Source organism: Dromiciops gliroides, chromosome 1 (genome assembly GCF_019393635.1).
Source record: "Dromiciops gliroides isolate mDroGli1 chromosome 1, mDroGli1.pri, whole genome shotgun sequence".
NCBI lineage: Eukaryota > Metazoa > Chordata > Mammalia > Microbiotheria > Microbiotheriidae > Dromiciops > Dromiciops gliroides.
In genome coordinates, this window is record NC_057861.1 from 238,545,724 (window position 1) to 238,567,406 (window position 21,683).

At 40.0% G+C, this 21,683-nt stretch overlaps 1 protein-coding gene across 3 annotated transcripts in view; it reads left to right on the forward strand.

The window, feature by feature from the left end:
- Positions 1 to 21,133, forward strand: part of LAMA3 (laminin subunit alpha 3) — a 341,587-nt gene extending 320,454 nt beyond the window's left edge. For 2 of the 3 annotated variants that reach the window (XM_043973095.1, XM_043973101.1), the window contains 11 exons: positions 1,833 to 1,969; positions 3,213 to 3,344; positions 4,842 to 5,001; positions 5,938 to 6,107; positions 9,203 to 9,395; positions 11,238 to 11,381; positions 14,219 to 14,378; positions 14,482 to 14,612; positions 16,369 to 16,462; positions 18,214 to 18,333; positions 20,643 to 21,133. In XM_043973095.1, coding sequence (XP_043829030.1) covers positions 1,833 to 1,969; positions 3,213 to 3,344; positions 4,842 to 5,001; positions 5,938 to 6,107; positions 9,203 to 9,395; positions 11,238 to 11,381; positions 14,219 to 14,378; positions 14,482 to 14,612; positions 16,369 to 16,462; positions 18,214 to 18,333; positions 20,643 to 20,788 — 1,587 coding nt within the window. In that variant the 3' untranslated portion in view covers positions 20,789 to 21,133. The remainder of the gene's footprint in view (positions 1 to 1,832; positions 1,970 to 3,212; positions 3,345 to 4,841; positions 5,002 to 5,937; positions 6,108 to 9,202; positions 9,396 to 11,237; positions 11,382 to 14,218; positions 14,379 to 14,481; positions 14,613 to 16,368; positions 16,463 to 18,213; positions 18,334 to 20,642) is intronic. The other variant, XM_043973110.1, reaches the window with a different exon arrangement.
- The last annotated feature ends 550 nt before the right edge of the window (positions 21,134 to 21,683 follow it).

Genomic DNA, 21,683 nt, shown 5'->3' on the forward strand with positions numbered 1-21,683 from the left:
TTTATTGGGTATATTCATGGAAATAGTTCACTAAGATTTTTTTATTATTATTATTATTATTATTATTATTATTATTATTATTATTATTATTATTATTACATTCAGTGGTGCGTCTAGACATTTTGGGTCCCAAAGGAAAAAATATATTTGAAAACATCCCCATAAAAGAGCCTTGGGCTTGCAGTCAGAAGATCTGGGTCTGAGTCTTGGGTCTACCAATTCCTGGCTATGTGACTTCAGACAAATCATTTAAATTTTCTGAGCCTGTTTCCTTATCTGCAAAATAGAGAGTATGCTTTCAATAACTATCTCACAAGGATGTCTTAAGGATTAAGTGAGGCTATTTATGTGGAGAGGATCACCATATAAATATTAGCTACTATTATTATAATGATCTGCAGAACCACCGATATACAAGGGTGTGATAAGAAGTATTTACTTCCCTGGAAGGATCACAAGGAGGATGTAGGCAGACTTCCCATGTAGATCCATACAGTAGTACTCTGTGATTAGCTAAGTAACTCACCTTCAGCCAGTATGTGCCTCCTTTAGCTTCAGAGAACACTGGCAACTAGGTGGCCCAGTACATAATAGAATGTAGGACTTGGAGTCAGGAAGACCTAAGTTCAAATCCCACCTCAGACACTCAAGAGCTGTGTAACTGGGCAAGCCTCAATTTCCTTGTCTGTGAAATGGGGATAATTAAAACACCTACCTCTCAGGGTGGTTTGAGGAGCAAGTGAGTTAGAATGTGTAAAGCATTTTTTCTTTTTATATGACCAGCGCTTAGCACAACGCTTGGCACATAGTAGCCACTTAATGTTTATTGACTCATCGATAATTGATTGACATAGCTGAAGTTAAATATGTAAATGTATTCCATGAACTTTGGTAAAGTTCTAGAATTTTTTAGAAAATTCCCTTTCTTGAGCTATCAGAACTCTACATTAGGAGGAGACAGACACTCCTTGTGTTTTCCATCCTGTAACTTCTTCCAAAGTCTTGCTCCTCAAAGGCAAGATCTTGCTTTTTGTTTTGTCTTTGTAATCCCAGGGCCCTGCACAGTGCATTGCCCCTCATTGTCAATCCTTAGTGAGTTCTGGGATGGTTACTTAAGGTACTTTTGGCCCCTGTCTCCCAAACCTTGCAGAGGCTTCTCTAGAGGCCTCATATAATATTAGAAATGCTAAATCTTTTGTGTGGGGCAGAGGAGGACAAACCAGCTCTAAGCCCTTCGAGCTTGTCTTCAAGACTGGCTCAGGGGAAAACCCATGCTAACTCTTTTTTTTTTTTTTTTTTTTGCGGGGCAATGAGGGTTAAGTGACTTGCCCAGGGTCACACAGCTAGTAAGTGTCAAGTGTCTGAGGTCAAATTTGAACTCAGGTCCTCCTGAATGCAGGGCTGGTGCTTTATCCACTGCGCCACCTAGCTGCCCCTATGCTAACTCTTAATATTTTACAGTGACTTCCCTAGACAAGATTTTGATTACGAATTCAGTATGTGAAATATTATTCATATTTAAATGAAAATTCATTGCATTGAAGAAGGAACTGATATTGATAGAACAGACTGAAGCATGCTATTTTTCACTTTCTTTCATTTTTTTCTTTTAATCAAGTTTTCTTGTACAAGGTGACAAATATAGTAGTGTTTTACCTAATCATACATGTATAACCCATATCTGATTGTTTGCTACCTCAGGGAGGGAAATGGGGAGGGAAGGAAAGAAAGATAAAAATTGGAACCCAAAACTATAAATAAAAATGTTTATTGTTTAAAAAAATTTTAATTCATTGCATTGGTCATGATGTGGGGTTTGGTGTTGGTTTCAGACAAATAACCTACAAATCGCTCTGGAAGATGGCCACATTGAATTAAGCTCTAAGGACCATGGCACTCTTCTGAAATCTCCCCAGACATATATGGATGGTTTACTGCATTATGTGTCCATTGTAAAAGATGATAGGGGGTAAGTCATGTGCATTTGTGCTAGAGGAAATGATTTCAAATTTTTTTTATCTTTATCAGCATAGATGCTCCTTTAAATTATGCAAAATGGTACCCTTTCACTCCTTAGGAAATGGTTTCTTGAGTTGACTCTGGCCATGAAAGCATGCCACCTGCTGGCCAACCTTTTGGCAATAAACCTCTCCAGAGTTTGTCAGGCTGGGCTTCAGACAAGGGCAGAGTCCATTGTGAGCTTTTACTCCAAGGCTTTCCTGCCAGTGCTCAGGCTACATACAAACAAACATTGATCTTTGATCATTCAAGGTCACCTCCACACCCCACCATGGAGATGCATAAGAGTAGAACATTAAAGTAGAGAAAATTTTAAATGCTGATTTAGTCTTTTTTTCAGGGAATTACTGTGCTCAGGTTCTCTGATGTTTTCATGAGACACATAGAAGCAACTGTTTTGGAGTGATGTAAAATCAGCTACCCTCAGAGCCAAGAAACCCCGGGTTCAAGTCTTGCCTTGTGACTCATACTGGTTGTGTAACCTTGAGCAAGTCACTTAACCTGTCAATACTCTAGGCAACTCTCTTCAAACTATAAGTTATAGAGAAGGTGCCAACATGTATTAGTAGAAGGAATTTCCTCAGCAGGGAGTTCCCTATATCAATTAAATCACAACTCTAGTCACTATCCCTTTATAAGACATATAATTCTTGATTCTGCCACAGCCTTGCTTCAGAATACAGAAGTTTCTTCAATTTTATGTATTAATTTCTTGACAGAAAAAAATATAATAGTGATAAAAGTCATCAAACGGATTGCTTACTGGGCTATTTTCTGTAAAGAATCTGAATATGCTCAAGATCACAATCCATACGTACATTGGCTCAGTTTCTTCCCTGACACATTAAACTTGTATTGGGTCAGTTGGCTAACACAGTGGATTAGAGTACTGGGCCTGGAGTCAGGAAGACCTCAGTGTTAATCCAGCCTCAGATATATTCTAGCTGTGTGACCTTGGGGAAGTCACTTAACTTCTGTTTGCCTCAGTTTCCTCATCTGTAAAATGGAGACAGTATAGTACCTACCTCCCAGAGTTCTTGTGAAGATAAAATGAGATAATAATTGTAAAGCACTTAGCACAGTGCCTGGCACATTGTAAACATTATATAAATGTTATTTATCATCATTATCACTATGACTATTTATTACTATTATTATCATTACTATTAATAGTATTATTATTAACTTCCCAGACTAAGGCTTCTGATCGATGACAAGTCTCTCAAAGGCAACCAAAGGCTATGGATCCCCCCAGACTCACAGCAATCCCTACGCTTTGGTGGGAGTGATTTTGAAGGATGTATCACTAATGTATTTTTCCAGAGGTATGTGGCTTTTACATTTTTTATTATTGTGATTCAAGTAGGGAAGTGGTATTACTCACGTTAACTTTCATAGAAATGAATTAGATTTTGTTTTTGTCCTGATACATGAAGGATTTTCTTTGTCTATAGGTGACTATGCATATTTATGGAGCCAGAATTTTAAACACAGGCCTCTGCATTAATCCCATAAAATCCAAACTTCTAAAAGACCTTTGTTTATATGCTATACACACATTTGAAAAATGAATGCACATGATGAACCTGCAGGCATATTTTTTCCCCAGGAGAGGTGTGACCCAAGTGCCCATGACTTGAGTATGGCTGATGTTCTCTCCCCTCTCCTTTCTTCCTGAATGGTCTTCAAGACTCTCTTCCCCTCCTGAGGGATAAGGGCCTCCTCTTGCACCTCCCTCTGGAGAGCCCACTCTTCCTAGGACTTCCCTTCTCTTGAGATCTCACCCTGCTCCCCCAACACCTCACTTACCCTAGTGCTCTTTGGTGCTAGTGATAGTGGAGAAGGTGAAGGCTGCTGGTAGTATGGGTGGTTGTGAGGGAAAGAAAGAGAAGGAAAGGTGGAAGAAAGTCCTCCCTGTTGCTGACAGAGTGATGAAATATCCTCTAATCACCATCTAGTTTAACAGAACAGGGAGGCTGAAATGGGGAACCAGGTATCTTGTGTTAGCCTTCATGATGCAGTGAACTTTTATCTCTTTGGAATGCAAGAGATAGAATGAGGATGGAAGGCAAGATGGATAAATGCAGATATCCTCTTCAAGTTCTGAAGGCAATTTCCCATAAAAATATTTCTATATGAGGTGGGTTTTAGGGACAGTTAGGTGGTACAGTAGATAGAGCATTGTGACCTAAGTTCAAATGTAACCTCAGATACTTACTAGCTGTGTGACCCTAGGCAAGTCACTTAATCCCTATTTGCATCTGTAAAATGGGGACACAGTGGAAAAGGAAATGGCTAAACCACTCCAGTATCTTTGACAGGAAAACCCCATTGACAAGTCCATGAGGTCACGAAGAGTCAGAAACAACCAAACAATAATAATAGTTAGGTTCTACACTTAGGGTGCATAACATGTTAAATTGGCTTTTGTGTAAAAATGAGTATTTTTGAAGCAAGATAACTCTGAATATTAAGTTCCTAAAGAATGTTTCCACATTTGAAGAACTTTTGGAGCAGAGATTCTTAACCTGGGGCGGACGGGGGGGGGGGGGGGGGGGGGGGCTCGGAGAATGAGGATCCATAAATTATTTGTAAGGCTTTTGATAATTATATTTCAACACAACTGATTTCCTTTGCCTATTTATTTGATTTTATGCATTCAAAAAATGCTATTCTCAGAAGAGATCTATAGCCTTCACCTCACTGTCAGAGGGGCTCATTTTCCCAAATGGGTCAAGAAGCCCACAATGTACCTGGTAGTTTGTATGTAGGAGCTGTCCAAGGTCTTCTAGAGACATGTACCTCTCTCTCTTTTGTTGCAGGTTAGAGCAGAGTCCTGAGGTTCTCAATTTAGTCAGTCATACTCGGAAGGAAAAGGAGACGGTGTCCCTAGGAGTCTGCAACTTAAATAAGCCACCTTTTCTAATGTTGTCGAAAGGATCAGCAAAGACCAGCACACCCAGGACATTCAACATTGATAGGGTATGCATCACAGCTATCAACCTTCCTTTCTTTCTCTCCAAAGGCTTCCTCTACTAGAGGTTCAAGTGTTCTCATTTATTGCCTAGATGTTAACAGAGACTGAAAAGTCAATGACCTACTTTATGCATAGGGAAAAGACTGAAAACCTCATAGTGGACCCAGTGCTGGATTAGGAGTTTATTGAGGGAACTTGAGTTATAGCCCCAGCCTAATTATGTGACCATGAGCCAATCGAATCTCCTCTCAGTTAATGGGGAGCAAAATGGAATTTGAATACCTCTCTCTCTGACATACAAAAATGCTTTGAACCTCAGTTTCCTCATCTGTCAATTAGGTTGTCATGAGGAAAGTGCTTAGCATCATCTATGGTGCTGTATAAATGGGGACTTGGATTATCATTAATTTTACAGCATTACCCATATTGTTACTACATCAACTTTGGCAGAGGGAAGAAGTGGGAAGATTCACTGGGCTTGGCTACTGATTGGATAAGGAAGAGAGAGAAAATGAAGGGTCCAGAATGACTGTAGTTTTGAGTCATGACTGGAAGAAGGGCAATGCCTTTAATAGAAAGAGAGAAGTCAGGTGGCAAAGTATACCGACACATCCCATTAGCTGTGATTCTAACTTCATGCTATAAATATCTGTGGAAAGGGGAGCACAGCTTAGTGGACTAAATGACAGCCCAGAAGCCCCAGCATTTTAGAATTCTAATCCTAGCCTGGCCATTGTTCTCCAGGGTGCCTTTTGTCAAGTCCTCAACGTTCTTATCACTTGGTTTCTCCAGTTGTTAAACTTCTCTCCTGGGGATATAAAGAGTAAGAAAGAGTCTCTGGGTGGCATATGAGAAAACCATGATTAAATAAATGTTAAGCTACAGGACCTATCTTACCTTAATCATTAATTCTAACTTTTCCCCCTGATTCTTTTGTGCAGCTACAGCAGGATATGCGTCCTGCCTCCCTGATGAAGAAAGAGGTTCAGACAAACACTCAGCACTGCCTTGGGTCAGCTCAGTCCCAGGCTTCTAAAGGAGCTTATCAGTTTGGGGACAGTCCCACCAGCCACTTGGTATACGCATTCCCTAAGGAGATGCTGAAAGACAGGTACTGGTATAAGGGTTTGTAATATTGTTTTATTCCAACTCAATCCAAGTACTTAGACATGATTCTCAAAGCCCTAAAATGGGAGGAATAGAGAAAGCTCTTCAGAATTATTTAATGAGAAGGAAGGGAAAAGGGACTTGGCTCTTTAATTAGCCAACAAGCATTTATTAAGCACTCTGTGCCAGACAGTGTTTCAAGGGTTACAAAGAGAAACAAACCCTTGCCCTCAAGGAGCTTACATTCTAATGATAGAGAGATCGACTATTTGGCTAATGAGCTGATAGTCTGCAAAGGGCAAGTAGCAAGAATGCCTAGAATGAGTTCCTCATAGTTAAAATAAAAGCATGTCACCATTCTGTGCGGGGGTGGATGGGGCCTGACTTTGGCCCTCATCACCAGTTTAGAAATAAAAAATGACTGTGATATTTCATTCCCAAATTGCTATTTGCTTATAAGAAAGGACACATACCCCCTTCCTTGAATTTTATATTCAAAGAGTGTTAATCACTTTTCAAGAGAATAGTTTTCAAATGGATCATTTTTTAGACAAAGTATCTTGGCTTCTTTGTGCTGGGAACAGTTTCTCTCAGTGAGAAAGGAGTGATAGCTCAGGAGCAACTAGGTGATACAGTGGATAGAGAGCTAGGCTTGGATTGAGGAAAACTCATCTTCATGAGTTCAAACCTAGCCTCAGACTCTTAATAGCTGTGTGACCCTGAGCCAGTCACTTCACCCTGTTTGCCTCAGTTTCCACATCTGTAAAATGAGCTGGAGAAGGAAATGACAAACCATTCCATTATCTTGGCCAAGAAAACCCCAAATGGGGTCACCAAGAGTTGGACTTGACTGAAAAGGACTCCACAACAACAACCACCTTGGCTTCTTTGTGGTGTTTCTATTAGTGAGAAAAGAGTGAACCAAAATACCACAAAAAGGAAGTGGGAAAAGGGCCTTTTTTCCATTTAAAAAATCATCAGGAATTTTTAACAGAACACCTATAAAAATAGTTTTCAAAAAGACAAGTCATTTTAACATACTGAATGGAAAGTCAGAAAAAACTGGGTTCAAGTGCTGCCTCTGACAAATACTGACAGAGCCTCAACCCTGGGCAAGTCATTGCAGCTCTTCATACCCCAGGCAATTCTCCAAGACTATGATTTGCAAGACCTGTGCCAGTCTGCACTGGGAGAGGGAGTTGGGGATTTCCCAGACCAATGAAATCACATTCCAGTTTCAATAATAACAATAATTGCATTTATATAGTGCTTTAAGGTTTGCAAAGCACTTTACATATGCATGTAATGCAGTGGCTAATATCGCCTACACAGTTTGGATTTTAATTTAATTTAGTTCCATTTAATTAATTAATTGATTTGATTAATTTAATTTAATGCCATTTAATTCCACAAACATTTTTAAATACTCAATATGTTCCTGGCACTGTGTTAGGTGCTGGTTGTACAAGACCAAAAATGAAGCAGTCTCTTTCCTCAAGGGGTTTACAGTCTCCTATAGTCATACCATAAAAACAGCAGCTCACCAAAATGTGCCAACAACACATAGCTCCCTTCAGAGCACCTACTTGTAAGAAATCCTTTAGCTCCAAATATTAACACTGCTCCTGTGTTATTTACATTTACAGAGCGATGCAAGGGTTTAGTGTTGTTCTTGTTGTTGTTTTGTTTTTTTAAAATATCCTATACTTCTTGTTCTTAAACGGGTTCTTTCTCGGGCGCCTCTTCTGAATCTCATTTGATACACCATACAATTAATTTAGACCTTAGGCAACTTGGATGAAAAAGTTTAACTGCCACACAATTTTCTGTCTGGTCTCTTTTCCCTCAGTGCTAAGGGCCATTGGTGATCATTATCTTCATTACCTGCAACAGAATATAACAACATCCCAGATATTTGGATCTCTCCTGACTTTACTAGGCATTAGCCAGTCCTTGAAAGTAGAAAGCTGCTTCTTTAAGATACAACATTGCTATAAAACACATTTCATATCTGTTGTCTATCCATAGATGTGATGAACCTCAGTTTTATAGTATTCATTTACTCATTCCCAAAGTTAGGAAGACCCGAGTATAAATCTGGTCTCAGACACTTATTGGCTGTGTGACCCTGAAGAAGTCACTTAACCTCTGTTTGCCTCAAGTTCCTCATCTATAGTTGTTCAGTCATTATAATCATGTCTGACTCTTCCTGACCCCATGTGGGGTTTTCTTAGCAAGGATATTGGAGTGATTTGCCGTTTTCTTCTCCAGTTTATTTTATGGATGAGAAAACTAAGGCAAACAAGGTTAAATGATTTGCCCAGGGTCACACAGCTAGTAAGTGTCTGAGACTGGATTTCAGCTCATGAAGATGAGTCTTCCTGATTCTAAGCCCAGTTCTCTATTCACTGTACCACCTAGCTGCCTTTACTTTGCCTCTTCATCTATAATATCACCTATCTTCTGATGTTGTTTTGAAAATAAAATATCACATGATATTTATAAAGCACTATGAAACCCTTAAAGTACTATATAAATGCTAATTATTTTCATATTATTATAGAAGGAAATAACCTCCTGCCTCTTATCACTCACCCTTCTGTGAACGTATAGGGGCATAAAAATTCTACCTTTGCTATTCAATAAACAATTACCATCTAAATTTCACCATAAAATCACATGGCAACCAACTCCCTGGAAGAGCAAGTAAATAACAGCAATTGAACTGGGAAGAGTTACTCTATGGTGACTCCAAAGAATATGAGAAGGGTAGGATGCATGACCTGGACCTCAGTTTCCTGAAAGATTCTACAAATTAATTTTTTTAATAAAATTTATTTTCTTTCTGAACTTAATGAATGCCAAATAAAATGATTATTTACATATGCGTAGTAGACCAAAAAAAAAGAAAACTATACTTGAAATTGCAGATCTGTGTTATGTACAGCTTGGTTTCCTTTTTAGGTATATGATAGCTTTCAAAGCTGTCCTGCTTATCTATGCTTCTTTCTAGCCTCCCCTTTGTTCTCTTGGTCCTCTGTGTTTATGAGAGGCAGTAAGAGGCTTCATGCTCAGTCTTTGGCTCTTTCTCTCCTCCAGTTACAGGTCACAGTTTGCTGTGGATATACAGACAACTTCCACTGCTACAGGACTGGTGTTTTTTGTCGGGAGTAAGAGCTCCTCGATGGTGCTTTACATTTCAAAAGGACGCATTGTCTTTTTGCTGAGGGCAGAAGGAAAGAAATTGAGACTGAAAACCAAAGAGAAATTCAATGATGGGAAGTGGCACACGGTAAGAGCTGCTTTCACAGCGGAAAGTTCACACTCCAAAACACTCCAAATTACTGAAAAATGTGTGGCATGGACACCACCCTCACAGACCCAACATTCTTCAAAGCCCCATTCTTTAAAGAGAAAAATAAAGCCAGTGACTCAACCCCTGAGAATAGGTCCTGTGCCAGAGGCCTGATGAGAACCAGTAAGAGGCAATATTCTACCTCCCCATATATTCATTATTTTAAATATTTAGCACACTGTATCTGTGCAGCTCTTTATCAGTACTGAAAAGCTTATAAAAGTATATTATAGTAGATACCAAGATGGAATGAACTTTTTTATTCCCCACACCTACCTGTGTTGTTTCCCTACCTCCTATGTCTTTTCCAGCTTCCTAGTTCATCATCATCATCACAGCTGGCATTTATAGACCACTTTTAAGGTTTACAAAGTGCTTTACATAAATTATCTTGCTTTAAAGCAACCCTAAGAAGCAGTTATTATAGGTCTTGTTATCCTCAATTTACAGATGAGTAAACCAAATCTCAGAAGTCAGTCCTATGCCCCTAGTCACATAGCTAATGTGTCAGGACAAGCTCATAGAGTTAGAGCTAGAAGAGACCTCAGAGATTATCTTAGTTTGACCTCCTCATTTCTAGATGATAAAAGTGTGGTTTAGGAAGATTAAGTGACTTGCCAGTGGTCACATAGCTAGTCAGTGTCAGAAGTATGATTTGAACTCAGGTATTCCAGATTCCAAGTTCAGGCTCTGTCCATGGTAACAAGTTGCATCCTTATCCTGAATCCATGTCCAATGCTTTTCCCACTACACTGTTTCTTCAAGCTGGCAATTACCCCTCCATCTCAGCAAACTGATGCAACACTGTCTTTGTCCAGGTGTACCCCATCATGCCTGAGATGTCTTCCCCACAGCTTTCCAAACCTTATCCCTTTCCCCATTCATGCAGTTTTCATAATCTCATCCAGCGTGGGAGGCCTCCCCAGATTCCAATAGTATAAAATGTTAATGTTGCTGCCCTGGAGCCAGCTCAAACGAACTCATGAGAGCCAATTATTATATTTTCTATGGGAGCATTGACCCCGCAGAAATGGGCAAACACTACAAATGAGGCTTTGATTTATTCTTCTGTTTATCATCCAAGCTTATAAAAGTGATGGAGAAAAATGCTAATAATGTGGATTAAATGTAGATTTTTTTTTGCGGGGCTATGGGGGTTAAGTGACTTGCCCAGGGTCACACAGCTAGTAAAGTGTCAAGTGTCTGAGGCCGGATTTGAACTCAGATTCTCCTGAATCCAGGGCCAGTGCTTTATCCACTGTGCCACCTAGCTGTCCCTGTGGATTAAATTTAAAAGTATGTCATATTTTGGGGAAATGAAGCACTAGCTGTTAGACATTTCCCAGCATACCCCTGAGAGACATCATCTACTCCAGCCCTCTCTTCTTTCCCAAGATGAAACTAAAAAAAAAATATGAAACTAAAACCCAGAGAAGTCCAATGACTTACTGGTTGGTGTCAGTTGAGGCTAGAAGGCAGGTTTCCTGGCATCTGTCTCAGTCCTCATACCCCATTGCCTCTCTTACAAAAAGCCATAACATCCTGAGGGTGTGACAGCATGAAAAGAGACAAGAGAGCTGGCTTCAGGGGCCTGGTGTACATGTCCTGGCTTAGATACTGACTGGTTGTGGGGAAAGGGGGCAAGTCCCACCACTGAGCTGTCTGAGGTGCCACAAAAGTCAGCTTTTTTTCTCTTTCTGATTATAGTTACTATTAATAGAATTCAGCTCCAGATGCACAAAGAAGAATTTAAATCTGAATGTTTTCCTTCTCTACAAGGTCATGTTTGGTCATGAAGAAAGGAAGGCCCGTCTTGTCATAGATGGTCTAAAGGCCCAGGAAGGAAGCTTGGCTAGAAATTCTATCTTTACTGTCAAACCACCGCTGATCTATCTAGGAGCCTCTCCCAGGGTAAAACTGAAGGTGAATACTTCTGCTGTTGGAGGGATTAAAATATTGCAACTGTGGAGTTATAACCATAATTATGATATATAATGCCTTACTTCTAGATTGCTGGGTTTTTAACAAAATTTCCTTAATGCCCATAAACCCCAAACTCTACTCCCAGAGAAGATCTTTCTTCACTTGTCTGCATTCTTAAGGAGCTCAAAAGACCTATCAGAATGAAGCCACGGGGACCAATCTCCCCATAATGGCCATACTAGATAGAATTCTTACTGTCTTCACATATGCAGGAACAGAACAAAGCTTTCTTCATAGCTTGTCCATAATTCATTGGTTCAGCACATCATGCTGGGCCACCTTGGGGCCCTTGGTTACTGAATATTATAGTCAGCCCATAGGGATCATAATTACATAATTAATTTTAAATTGTGGTCAGCCACAAGGAATTTGAATCCTGATGGATTTGAATATAGATTCTGATTCAGTGAGTAATGTTGTTAAGTCATAAAGAACATTTTTTAAATGCCATAGGGCTTCAAAGCAGTTGTCTGTCCTTACCAGTACAGTATATCTTGTCTCTGATGTTGATACCAAATTGGCTGCAGAATTTCCTAGTAGGAAGGGATTGAGGAGATTGCTTGCACTAAGCTATGTCCACACCTGAAGGAGAATCTGCTGTTACACCACCTCCCCCACCCACCCCACCCACAACATGACATCATTGAGCCTCTGCTTAAAGATCTCTTGTAATGGGGAAGTCACTCCCCCAGAATGCCGCCCTTTGTGTTTCAAGTCTCTCATCCTCTGTGGTGCCTTATCCAAAGTGGATGTTGATTCCATCTGGTTCAGCATATATTTAGTGGCTATTCTGGGTGAAGGATTCAATAAACAAATGATGTACTCCTAAGATCATTCACACCTCTTTAATTCAGCCCATTATTTGGCTATTAAATAATTATTATTTTTTTATTTGGCTATTTATTAATTCAATCCTTTTTAGATGGATCGTAGGATCCATCATAAGATGGTCCATGTTTCTTGTTGACCTCATTACAAAAATAGGGTTAGTGCCGGTCAATGTCTGTAAATGGCATCTAACTCTCTTTACAACAGGCACCCACTGGGTTTAATGAGTGTTTTTCAATAATTCAAACTATCCCAGTGGTGCATAACATTCTCACTTGCCTTCTAATTTAATTGTGGAACATTTATGAAGTATTGGGACTTGATGTACTTGATGATGTGGTTAGCAACTCTCCACTTGATCATATTTTAAGAACTTGTTGATTCACTAGCCCCTTTCCATATACTAGAACTGCCTTTCGTTAAACTCTAACTCAATCAGAAGAAAATCTGTTTTGTACCAAGGAAGTGAGGTGGCAGGTGTGGGAATTATAGGTCAGAGGTCTCTCTTGCTACACATCTCACCTCCCTGTTGTGTGTGTTTGTGTGTATATGTGTATATATACATACATATGTATATGACAAAATATGCACACATCTGTATGAATATGATTGTGCATATTGTGCTTTCTATATGTATGTGTATACTATATGTATTGTGTACATATGAACATCTCTTTCTCTAAATATGTATATATATCATATATACACCTACATGTAGGAATATATGTTTATGCATATGTGTGTACATCTAGTATATACAGTTATCCCTTCACATTGTGAGTGTTAGGGACACAGCACCCACACAATCTCGAAAATCTGCGTAAAATTTTTTGGCTCTCCCTTCATACCAGAGAAGTCTGAATTATAATGGTATTAAAAAATAAAATGCATTGATATTATACAATACTGTATGTATATATATACATATACATATATATATATATTATGCATTTCTGAGTCTCTAAACTTTTTCAGTGTCATCTGCATATTGTCATGGCTTCTTCAAAACACTCCCCAAATTCCTATTTAATCTCTTATGCTGACCTGCAATATATTGTAGAGACCAATTTTTAATTGGGGAGGGTTAGCTAGGCGGCTCACTGCAATATTGGGGCAAGGAAGGAGACTGGCAGCCTCCCTCAAAACAGAGCAGGATTTATTTAACAAGAACAAACTTAAAAAAACACAAACAGGATCAGTATGATTAAGGGAACGGAAATAAAATGGGGAAAGGGAAATTATACAACCTGAACAACACCACCGCCCAGGAATCAGCTGAGAACACACAGCAGCATCGTGTCACCTTCCAGCTTCAAGCTAGAATGGCGAAAAACCTCCCTTCTTCCCAGCAGACCCCAGGCTGCCCACACACAGCCCCCAGCCAATTGGCTGGCTGCTCTGACAGTCACATGACTGCCCTCACTGGGCTTCCAATCATTATAATTTTGCCAGGCCCATGTAGGGATTGGCGAGTGGTAATGACATGAGGTGCCAGCTCCATGGCTACGGCTACAACCAGTGTGTGGAGCACTGTGCCGTTTGCAGAGCCCCAGACCAGTGTGCACACCAAGGTTTGTTTTTTTTAATTCTAGCCAAAAGATGGGGTCATAAAAATCTCAAATAACAACTAATTCTTTACAATATCAAAACCATGATGGGGAAAGAAATGATGTGGAAGGGATAATGGTATGTGATTGCATATGTGTACATACATGCATTGCATATGCATGGGGTATATGTAGACACATATGCACATGCATATATACACACACATTTTATCTATGTATGGAAGGACAAGAGACAGACTCTTCCCTACAACCAAGCCCAACCATCCCTTATTTTCTAAAAACCCATCCTTGGTCTTGGCCTTGCTAATTTATGTACATGCATTGTTTAGGGCAATTCGTTTTCTGTAATTAAAGTTTCCTTTTTTCTCCAAACATTTGCAGAGCCTCCCCAAAAGCAGCTTTGTTGGATGCCTGAGGAACTTTCAGTTGGATGGAAAAGCCTTGGATACCCCTTCTCAAAACTTTGGGGTAACCCCCTGTTTAGGGGGACCTCTTGAGAAAGGGGTGTATTTCTCCCAAGAAGGCGGGCACATTAGCTTTGGTAAGGAATAGCTGTATGGAATTTTGTCTCCCAGTATTGAGTTCTCCCTCCTTTTTATTTGAACACTTTGATAAACAGCTTTAACTATTTTTATTTTTCAAAGATTTCTCCTGGATGCAGGGAAAGGAATTTAAGATTGTTTTAAGCATTCGTCCAAGAAGCCTTACTGGAATTTTAATGCATTTGGGAATACAACCTGGGAAGCATCTAAGTGTTTATATGGAGGAAGGAAAGGTGAGTAATAATCTTATTTCCATTCTATTGGAATGGGAAGAGCACATTGGCTATGGATAAGGCTAGAGGCCATTTCCAGAAGGTTGTGATTGACAAGCATATGGAGCTCAGGAGTATTAGGGACTATAAGAGGTGAAAAGAAGGAGGGAAAACATTCCAAAAGTGGGGGACAAACTATGTAATGGCATGTAGACAGGAGATGGAACGTTGAGTGTGAGGTATAGCAAGTGGAGAGTACTTAAAAGTGAATAATGTCTATAAGCCCTGAAAGCTAGGCTGGATACAAGGTTGTGAAGGCTTTTAAATGCCAAATGAGGCAGTTTTCATTTTATCTTGAAAGCAATAGGGAACCAGTGGAGTATTTAGAGTAGAGGAATGCTATGGTCAGACGTTTGTGCTTCAGGAATATCACTTTGGCAGCTTTGTGAAGATGGGTAGATTAAATAAGGGGGATACTTGAGGGAGGGAAACTAATCAGGAGACTGAGGCGATAATATATGTAATGGGGGCAGCTAGCTGACAGAGTGGATAGAGTGCTGGCCTGCAGTCAAGAAGACCTAAATTCAAATCCAGCCCTAGATACTAGCTATGTGACCTTGGGCAAGTCATTTAACCTCAGTTTCCTCAACTGTAAAATGGGAATAATAATAACTCCGGCCTCCCTGGGTTATTGTGAAGATCAAATAAGATAATCTTTGTAAAGTACTTAGTCAATGCCTGGCACACAGTAGGTGCTATATAAATGCTAGCTATTATTATTAGGGGCCTGATCTAGGGTGTTAGCCTCATGAGTGCAAAAAAGGAGATGGCATCAGTGGAGGTAGAACTGCCAATATTTGGCAACTGATTGGATGTAGAGTGTGAAAGGGTCAAAGATAGTAAGTTTAATGACCTAGGGAGAGAAAAGAAGGCTTAATGGGAGGAAGGACATTATAGCTGTCTTCGAGTGTTTTGTCACACAAAATCAGGCTTGTTCTGTTTGGTCACAGAGGGCAAAACGAGGCATAACAGGTAGTATCTGCAAAGACACATATTTAGATTTGAAAGATGTCATGGGCTCCCTCATTCCTCTAGCAATGAGTGACCCTTCTTTTTAGCCCTGGGTCAACTGGGAGAGCTCCAAGTCATGAAAAGATGAACCACAAATAAAATGAAGAACTCTTGACTTGAAGGAAAGCAATGACATGGTTTTATTTAGTTTAAAAAAAACTACCAGAAAAGGCCACACCATCTGATTATGTGCAGATTTTATGTCAATAATATGTAAATAGACTTATCACCCCAGTTTTCTTTATTTGGAAATTTAATATGCTGTCAGTAATGCCCTAGAGAGTCCCAGGCAGCAGCACCTTTTTCCTATCCAATCTCACCTGCCAATGGATGGGAAGACAGATGTGCCACTGTGTAAATTGCAGGAAGGATCTATCATCTAACTTACTGATCACTAATATTCACCAATCACATCTGAGTAGCAAATGAGAACATCATCTTAATCGACTAGACACTGGCGGTACTATTGCTCTGCATCATTGGTCATTCTTTGGGAGCGGAAGCATCTCATTTAGCATTGGACGGTCAGGAGTATACAATGTGAGGAGAGAGCACAAATTGTAGATTCTTTGTAATCACTCATGTGCTCGACATCTGTGCTCTCCCTAGGGAATGTCAGTGGAATGAATGGGGTGAGAGGGACATAACTAGGAAAGCCTCTCCTCTTCCTGGAAGAACTAATGGTAAAAGTCCTTGTGTGTTTCAGGTCACTGCTTCTGTGGACAGTGGGGCTGGTGAGATAATGACATCAGTCAAACCTAACCAATCTCTATGTGATGGACAGTGGCACTCTGTGGCAGGTACGGTAGCAGATGCTAGGAAAAATGACTTCCCATTTCAAAACGGATTATTTCTAAACTTTTAAAGAAAGTAAACATTCGGGACCTTTTTTAGTTAATGCTAATGCCCACCAACTCAGTCAATGCCTGCCAGCAATGAAGAAGTTAAAAACTGTTTATCTGTTCTAAGCCCATAAATTGTGTGTATAACTTCAGAATTCTATTTCCCTTACCTGTTATCACATTAATATGATGTTTAAAACAGACAAGTGGTTCGAAGAACTGCCTACATTTATATGGACTTCTCATTCAGATCTTGTAAGGCAGGCAGTACAAGATTTAGAATCCTTATAATACAGATGAGGAAAACAAGGCTTAGGAATGTGAATTGACTTGCTCATGATTACATAGCTAATTGAAGAGCTGGGGCTACAATGAAAGTCTCTCTAGACACCAGATTCAATGCTCTCCCTACTACACCAAATCAGCTATGTATTCCTAAGGGTAATTGTTGGGGTGGCCTCTTTGTTTGGGGGTGGGTTTTGCTTTAAAAATACTTTTGGGGGCAGCTGGATGGCGCAGTGGTTAAAGCGCCGGCCCTGAATTCAGGAGTACCTGGGTTCGGGTCCGGCCTCAGACACTTGACACTTGCTGGCTGTGTGACCCTGGGCAAGTCACTTAACCCCCATTGCCTGCAAAAAAAAAAAAATACTTTTGGGGTAAGCTTTAAGCCATTAATGGGGGTAGTTAAATAAACAAGCTCTTAGGTTGAAAAGAAAAGTAACATAAGCAGCATTAGTTCATAGAAGTGTGCTGCTGTGGAAAGTGACCTTTTCTTGGAGATGAGCATCAGGATTTTGATCACAGCCTTGACAATTCAATGAACTTCAGTATCCTCACCTGGAAAATGGGGGCAGCAGATATTTGCCCAGCCTAGGTCTGTGAGAACCAACCTTAGTCAACTTTAAAGGGTTATGGAAATGTGAGACATCATCAAAATGGGCACTGTCTTTAAACCCCTGCACATGCACAACGTATACATACATATACACAAACAAACATAAGTGTATGCATGTGCGTATATTTTACCTTGTGATGTCATCAGGAGAGGGAGCTCTTGGTCAGGCTTTTCCTCTACCAATTAAGAGGGTGCCTGCTCTGTGACTTAGAGAATGGCTTGGGACCCTGTAAGATTACATAACTTGCCAAGGGTCACACAGCCAGAAAGTGGCAGAATCAGAATTTTTGAACCTAGAACTTTCTAACCCCCAAGCAAGCTATCTATCCACTATGCCATACTGTCTCTCTACGTCTGTCTGTCTCTATCCATCTATCTATCTATCATCCACCCACCCACCCATCTATCCATCCATACATCCATACATATATATGTATGGATGTATATGTGTATGTGCGAATTTATGATGACCATTTTTTTGGTGTTTAAATTCAGGATTTTTTTCTTTGCTAACTTAAAAAGGCCTTCTGTAATAACATTATAATTATGAGATTATTAACATGGGATGAATTTTTGTTTGGATTGGAGGATGGGGTTTAGCCATTTACACAGAGCTCTACTCTGTCAGGAAGAATTTGGAATTGGTTGTTGAAAACCATGTTTCCTCAGGACAGGTATAAATAAAATAATAAATAAATATAAATAAATAAAATGTACAGGACAGACTGGTATCATGGTTCAAATAGCTAGCCACACAGGGGGAAATCTCATCACAGAGAGGGAGTATAACTGACTGGCTTCATTTTCCACACAGTCACTCTAAAGGAGAATTTGCTGCAGCTCGACCTGGATACAGATAGCAGCTATGAGACTGGACAGCTGCCCACCCTGCCTGCCAGCAGCCAGCAGCCTTTGTATTTGGGAGGCATCCCAGGTGACTATTCTTCAGACTGATTCTATTGGTTTCTTTTAACCTTCTCAGACAATCACATCAAATCCAGTTACCAGATTTATGGATTGGTAACTAAATGCCAAGAGCAGCCACGCTGCTCATTTTCTCCAGAGCACTTGGGCCTTGGAGATGTTGAGGTTTTGCTGGAATAGAGAACACAAAGTACCAATTTAACAGGACCATTTGGGAGGCAGGAAGATGATGGTGGTACCCTTGCATTCGCTGGTTCAGACCACTGCTGCTGCTGCTACATCCTGCCTTGTTCCAACAGTTCTCTAAGTGCCTTTCAGAGTCCCATAAGAAGCTGAATTAACTAGAATATTATTTATAACTGAGGACTGGGGAGAGAAGTAAAAGAAAGGAGTTCTTCCTTCTTTTTGCTATCAGCTCTCCACTAGTGAGATGGTAAGCATTGTAGAGCCAGAAATGGAGACTCCAGGCAAGCTGAAATTTAGGCAAGACAGGGGATCCTGAGCTCTGAGAGCTAGAGCTTAGAAAGGATTTCAGAGACTGTCTGCCCCAACTTTCATTTTACAGATGAAGAAACTGAGGCCTAGGAAGGTTAAGCAATTTGTCCCAGGTGTGTAATTTAAGATTCTAAACTGTTCCCCCAGTTTTGGGGGAAACTGACTAAAATCACTAATAAAACGAGTTTAGGTTTTTAAGGGTTTATTGGAAAATAGAAAGAAAAAGATTGAGAACATAATTCCAACAGCCTGGCATTACTATCTTTCCTCAAATTTCCTGTGAAGTCCTCTGCCGCCACCACCATCAAGTCAGGAACCCAAAAAGCCCAAGAGCTCTCTGCGCAGGCTCCTTTCCTCCTTCCTGTCTCCTCCCAGAAAATAGGAGGCTCCTCAAGTTGATTGGCTGGTAGCCTTGATAGACAGCACCCATGAGCAAACGTCATTTTCTGATGCCAAGGAAAAGCCACAATGTCTCTGAGGCATTTTCCTCATAGTGGAGCTTTCCCACAGCAAGTCTCCAGTAGGTGGCATCATTCCAATCATTACAGTCCCCCCTTTTGTTCCTCAAGAAACAAAATGTTTCCTTGATGGAACAGTAAAAAGAATATAATAACTATTGCTAACTAATAATATGTGAACAACAATATAGAAAAGGAAGAGAGGAAAGTTTTGTCCAGAGGGGCGATTTTTTTTTTGTCCTCATGAACCGACACTTTGACATTAGTCTTGCAAAGGGAGAGCCTCTGCATAGAGTACATGTTAAAGATGGCATATAATAACAGAAAGGAGATAGTAAAAACTAATAAAGCAAAACAGTTCATATAAAGTCTCTGAGTTCTCTTGTCTTCTTGAAGTGGTAAGATGTCATCAGGAGGAAACTGGATTCTGGTCTGGAAAAACTGGATCCCTTCGTGGTCGCCAAACTGTGTAATTTAAGATTCTAAATGTGGATTCTAATCTGTTCCCCCAGTTTTGGGGGAAACTGACTAAAATCACTGATAAAACGAGTTTAGGTTTTTAAGGGTTTATTGGAAAACAGAAAGAAAAAGATTGAGAACAGAATTCCAACAGCCTGGCATTCCTATCTTTCCTCAAATTTCCTGTGAAGTCCTCTGCCACCACCACCATCAAGTTAGGAACCCCAAAAGCCCAAGAGCTCTCCACGCAGGCTCCCTTTCCTCCTTCCTGTCTCCTCCCAGAAAATAGGAGGCTCCTCAAGTTGATTGGCTGGTAGCCTTGATAGACAGCACCCATGAGCAAACATCATTTCCTGACGCCAAGGAAAAGCCACAATGTCTCTGAGGCATTTTCCTCATGGTGGAGCTTTCCCACAGCAAGTCTCCAGTAGGTGGCATCATTCCAATCATTACACAGGACAAACAGGTTTTAAGTATCAGTAGTGTGATTTGAACTCGGGTTCTCTAATTACTGAGATAGTAAAGCTGGAAATCATAATGGCAGAAAGCATCCAAATAAATATTAAATGCCTAGAAATATTTCTCTGCTGTCCTGATGAGTTTATTTCTCCCCCCAAATAGGTTAGGTGTCAACTGTATAGTTATTATGTAGCCTTTAAGCTTAGGGCAGAAGTTATAAAACACTAATTTGCTTCCTTGACGAACTTAAAGAATTAGCTTGGTCTTAATTTACTAGAATATAGTTTAGGGATATCCTCCATAGAGTCAGAGAAAGGAGAGGCTAGATGCTTTTTAAAGTTTTTTTTTTACAAGAATCTGAAGAAATGTTTAAAATGCAGTGTTTGCCCTATCCATTATTTTAACCATACAGGTCATACATTAAGTGTCCCTCTCTTTCTTCTCTCAGCCAACTTAACAACACTGAAGCTGCCTGTGAAAAAACCCTTCTTTGGCTGCCTGAAGAAGGTCACGATCAACAACGTAGCTGTCTCTGTCACAAAGGCCTCAGAAGTCCAGGGAGCTGTCAGTCCGAATGGCTGTCCTGTCCACTAACTCTAACCAGTGATGTGCATAATGAGAAAGCCCTTGGAATACACTGTGGAGAGAGCCGTCCAAGGTCCTGAAAGGGGTGGAAGTCACCTTCTTGGATACTTACTCCCAGATAGAAACGTTTTCCACTCTTTTCAAAATAATCCCAGAATCAAGATGTTTTCCAAAGTGGCTTAACAGCCAATCTCATGCTTATTGATGGCCCCATATACTCCTCTCTTATTGGCATTGTACAAGTCTTTGACATCCGTGTGTATTTAATATAAAAATGTTCATTTGGAAAGAAGAGCAAAATAATGTATGTTTATAATGCAGAACATAATTTCTTATTTGTTAAGAAAATAACATAAATGGAAAGTGAATCACTTTAAAGTGAAACTTTAGCATGTGTTACTCAAGGTTATAATTTATGGGGCCAAATAAATGCAACATACCCTTCCAATTTTCTGATGTTTTATATAACATTAACACAAAATTATACCGGAAAGATCTAATTGGACTAATTTGTATGCTTACTGTTCAGTAGTTTACCTATCACAAACACATGACTTTGTGTCACAAGACTCTCTAGAAGAAGGAGTCTGAGAACATTAAAGAGGTGTAAACCAAAGTGCTCTATGAAGGAGCTCTGATGGGAAAGGTTGTTACCAACAAGGGAAACCAGGGAAGGTTTTTCAAAGAAAGTGGCATCTGAGCTGGATAAAAACTTTAAGGATAAGACTTTAAAATATGGGTAAGACTTATTGGGACAGGAGTTCCTAACCTGAGGTCCATGAACTGGTTATTAACAATCGTTTGGTAACTTTATTTCAATACTGTTTATATTTTATCAACACATTTTGCTGAATACATTTAAAAACATTATTTTGGAAGGGATCCATAGGCTTTACCAGACTGC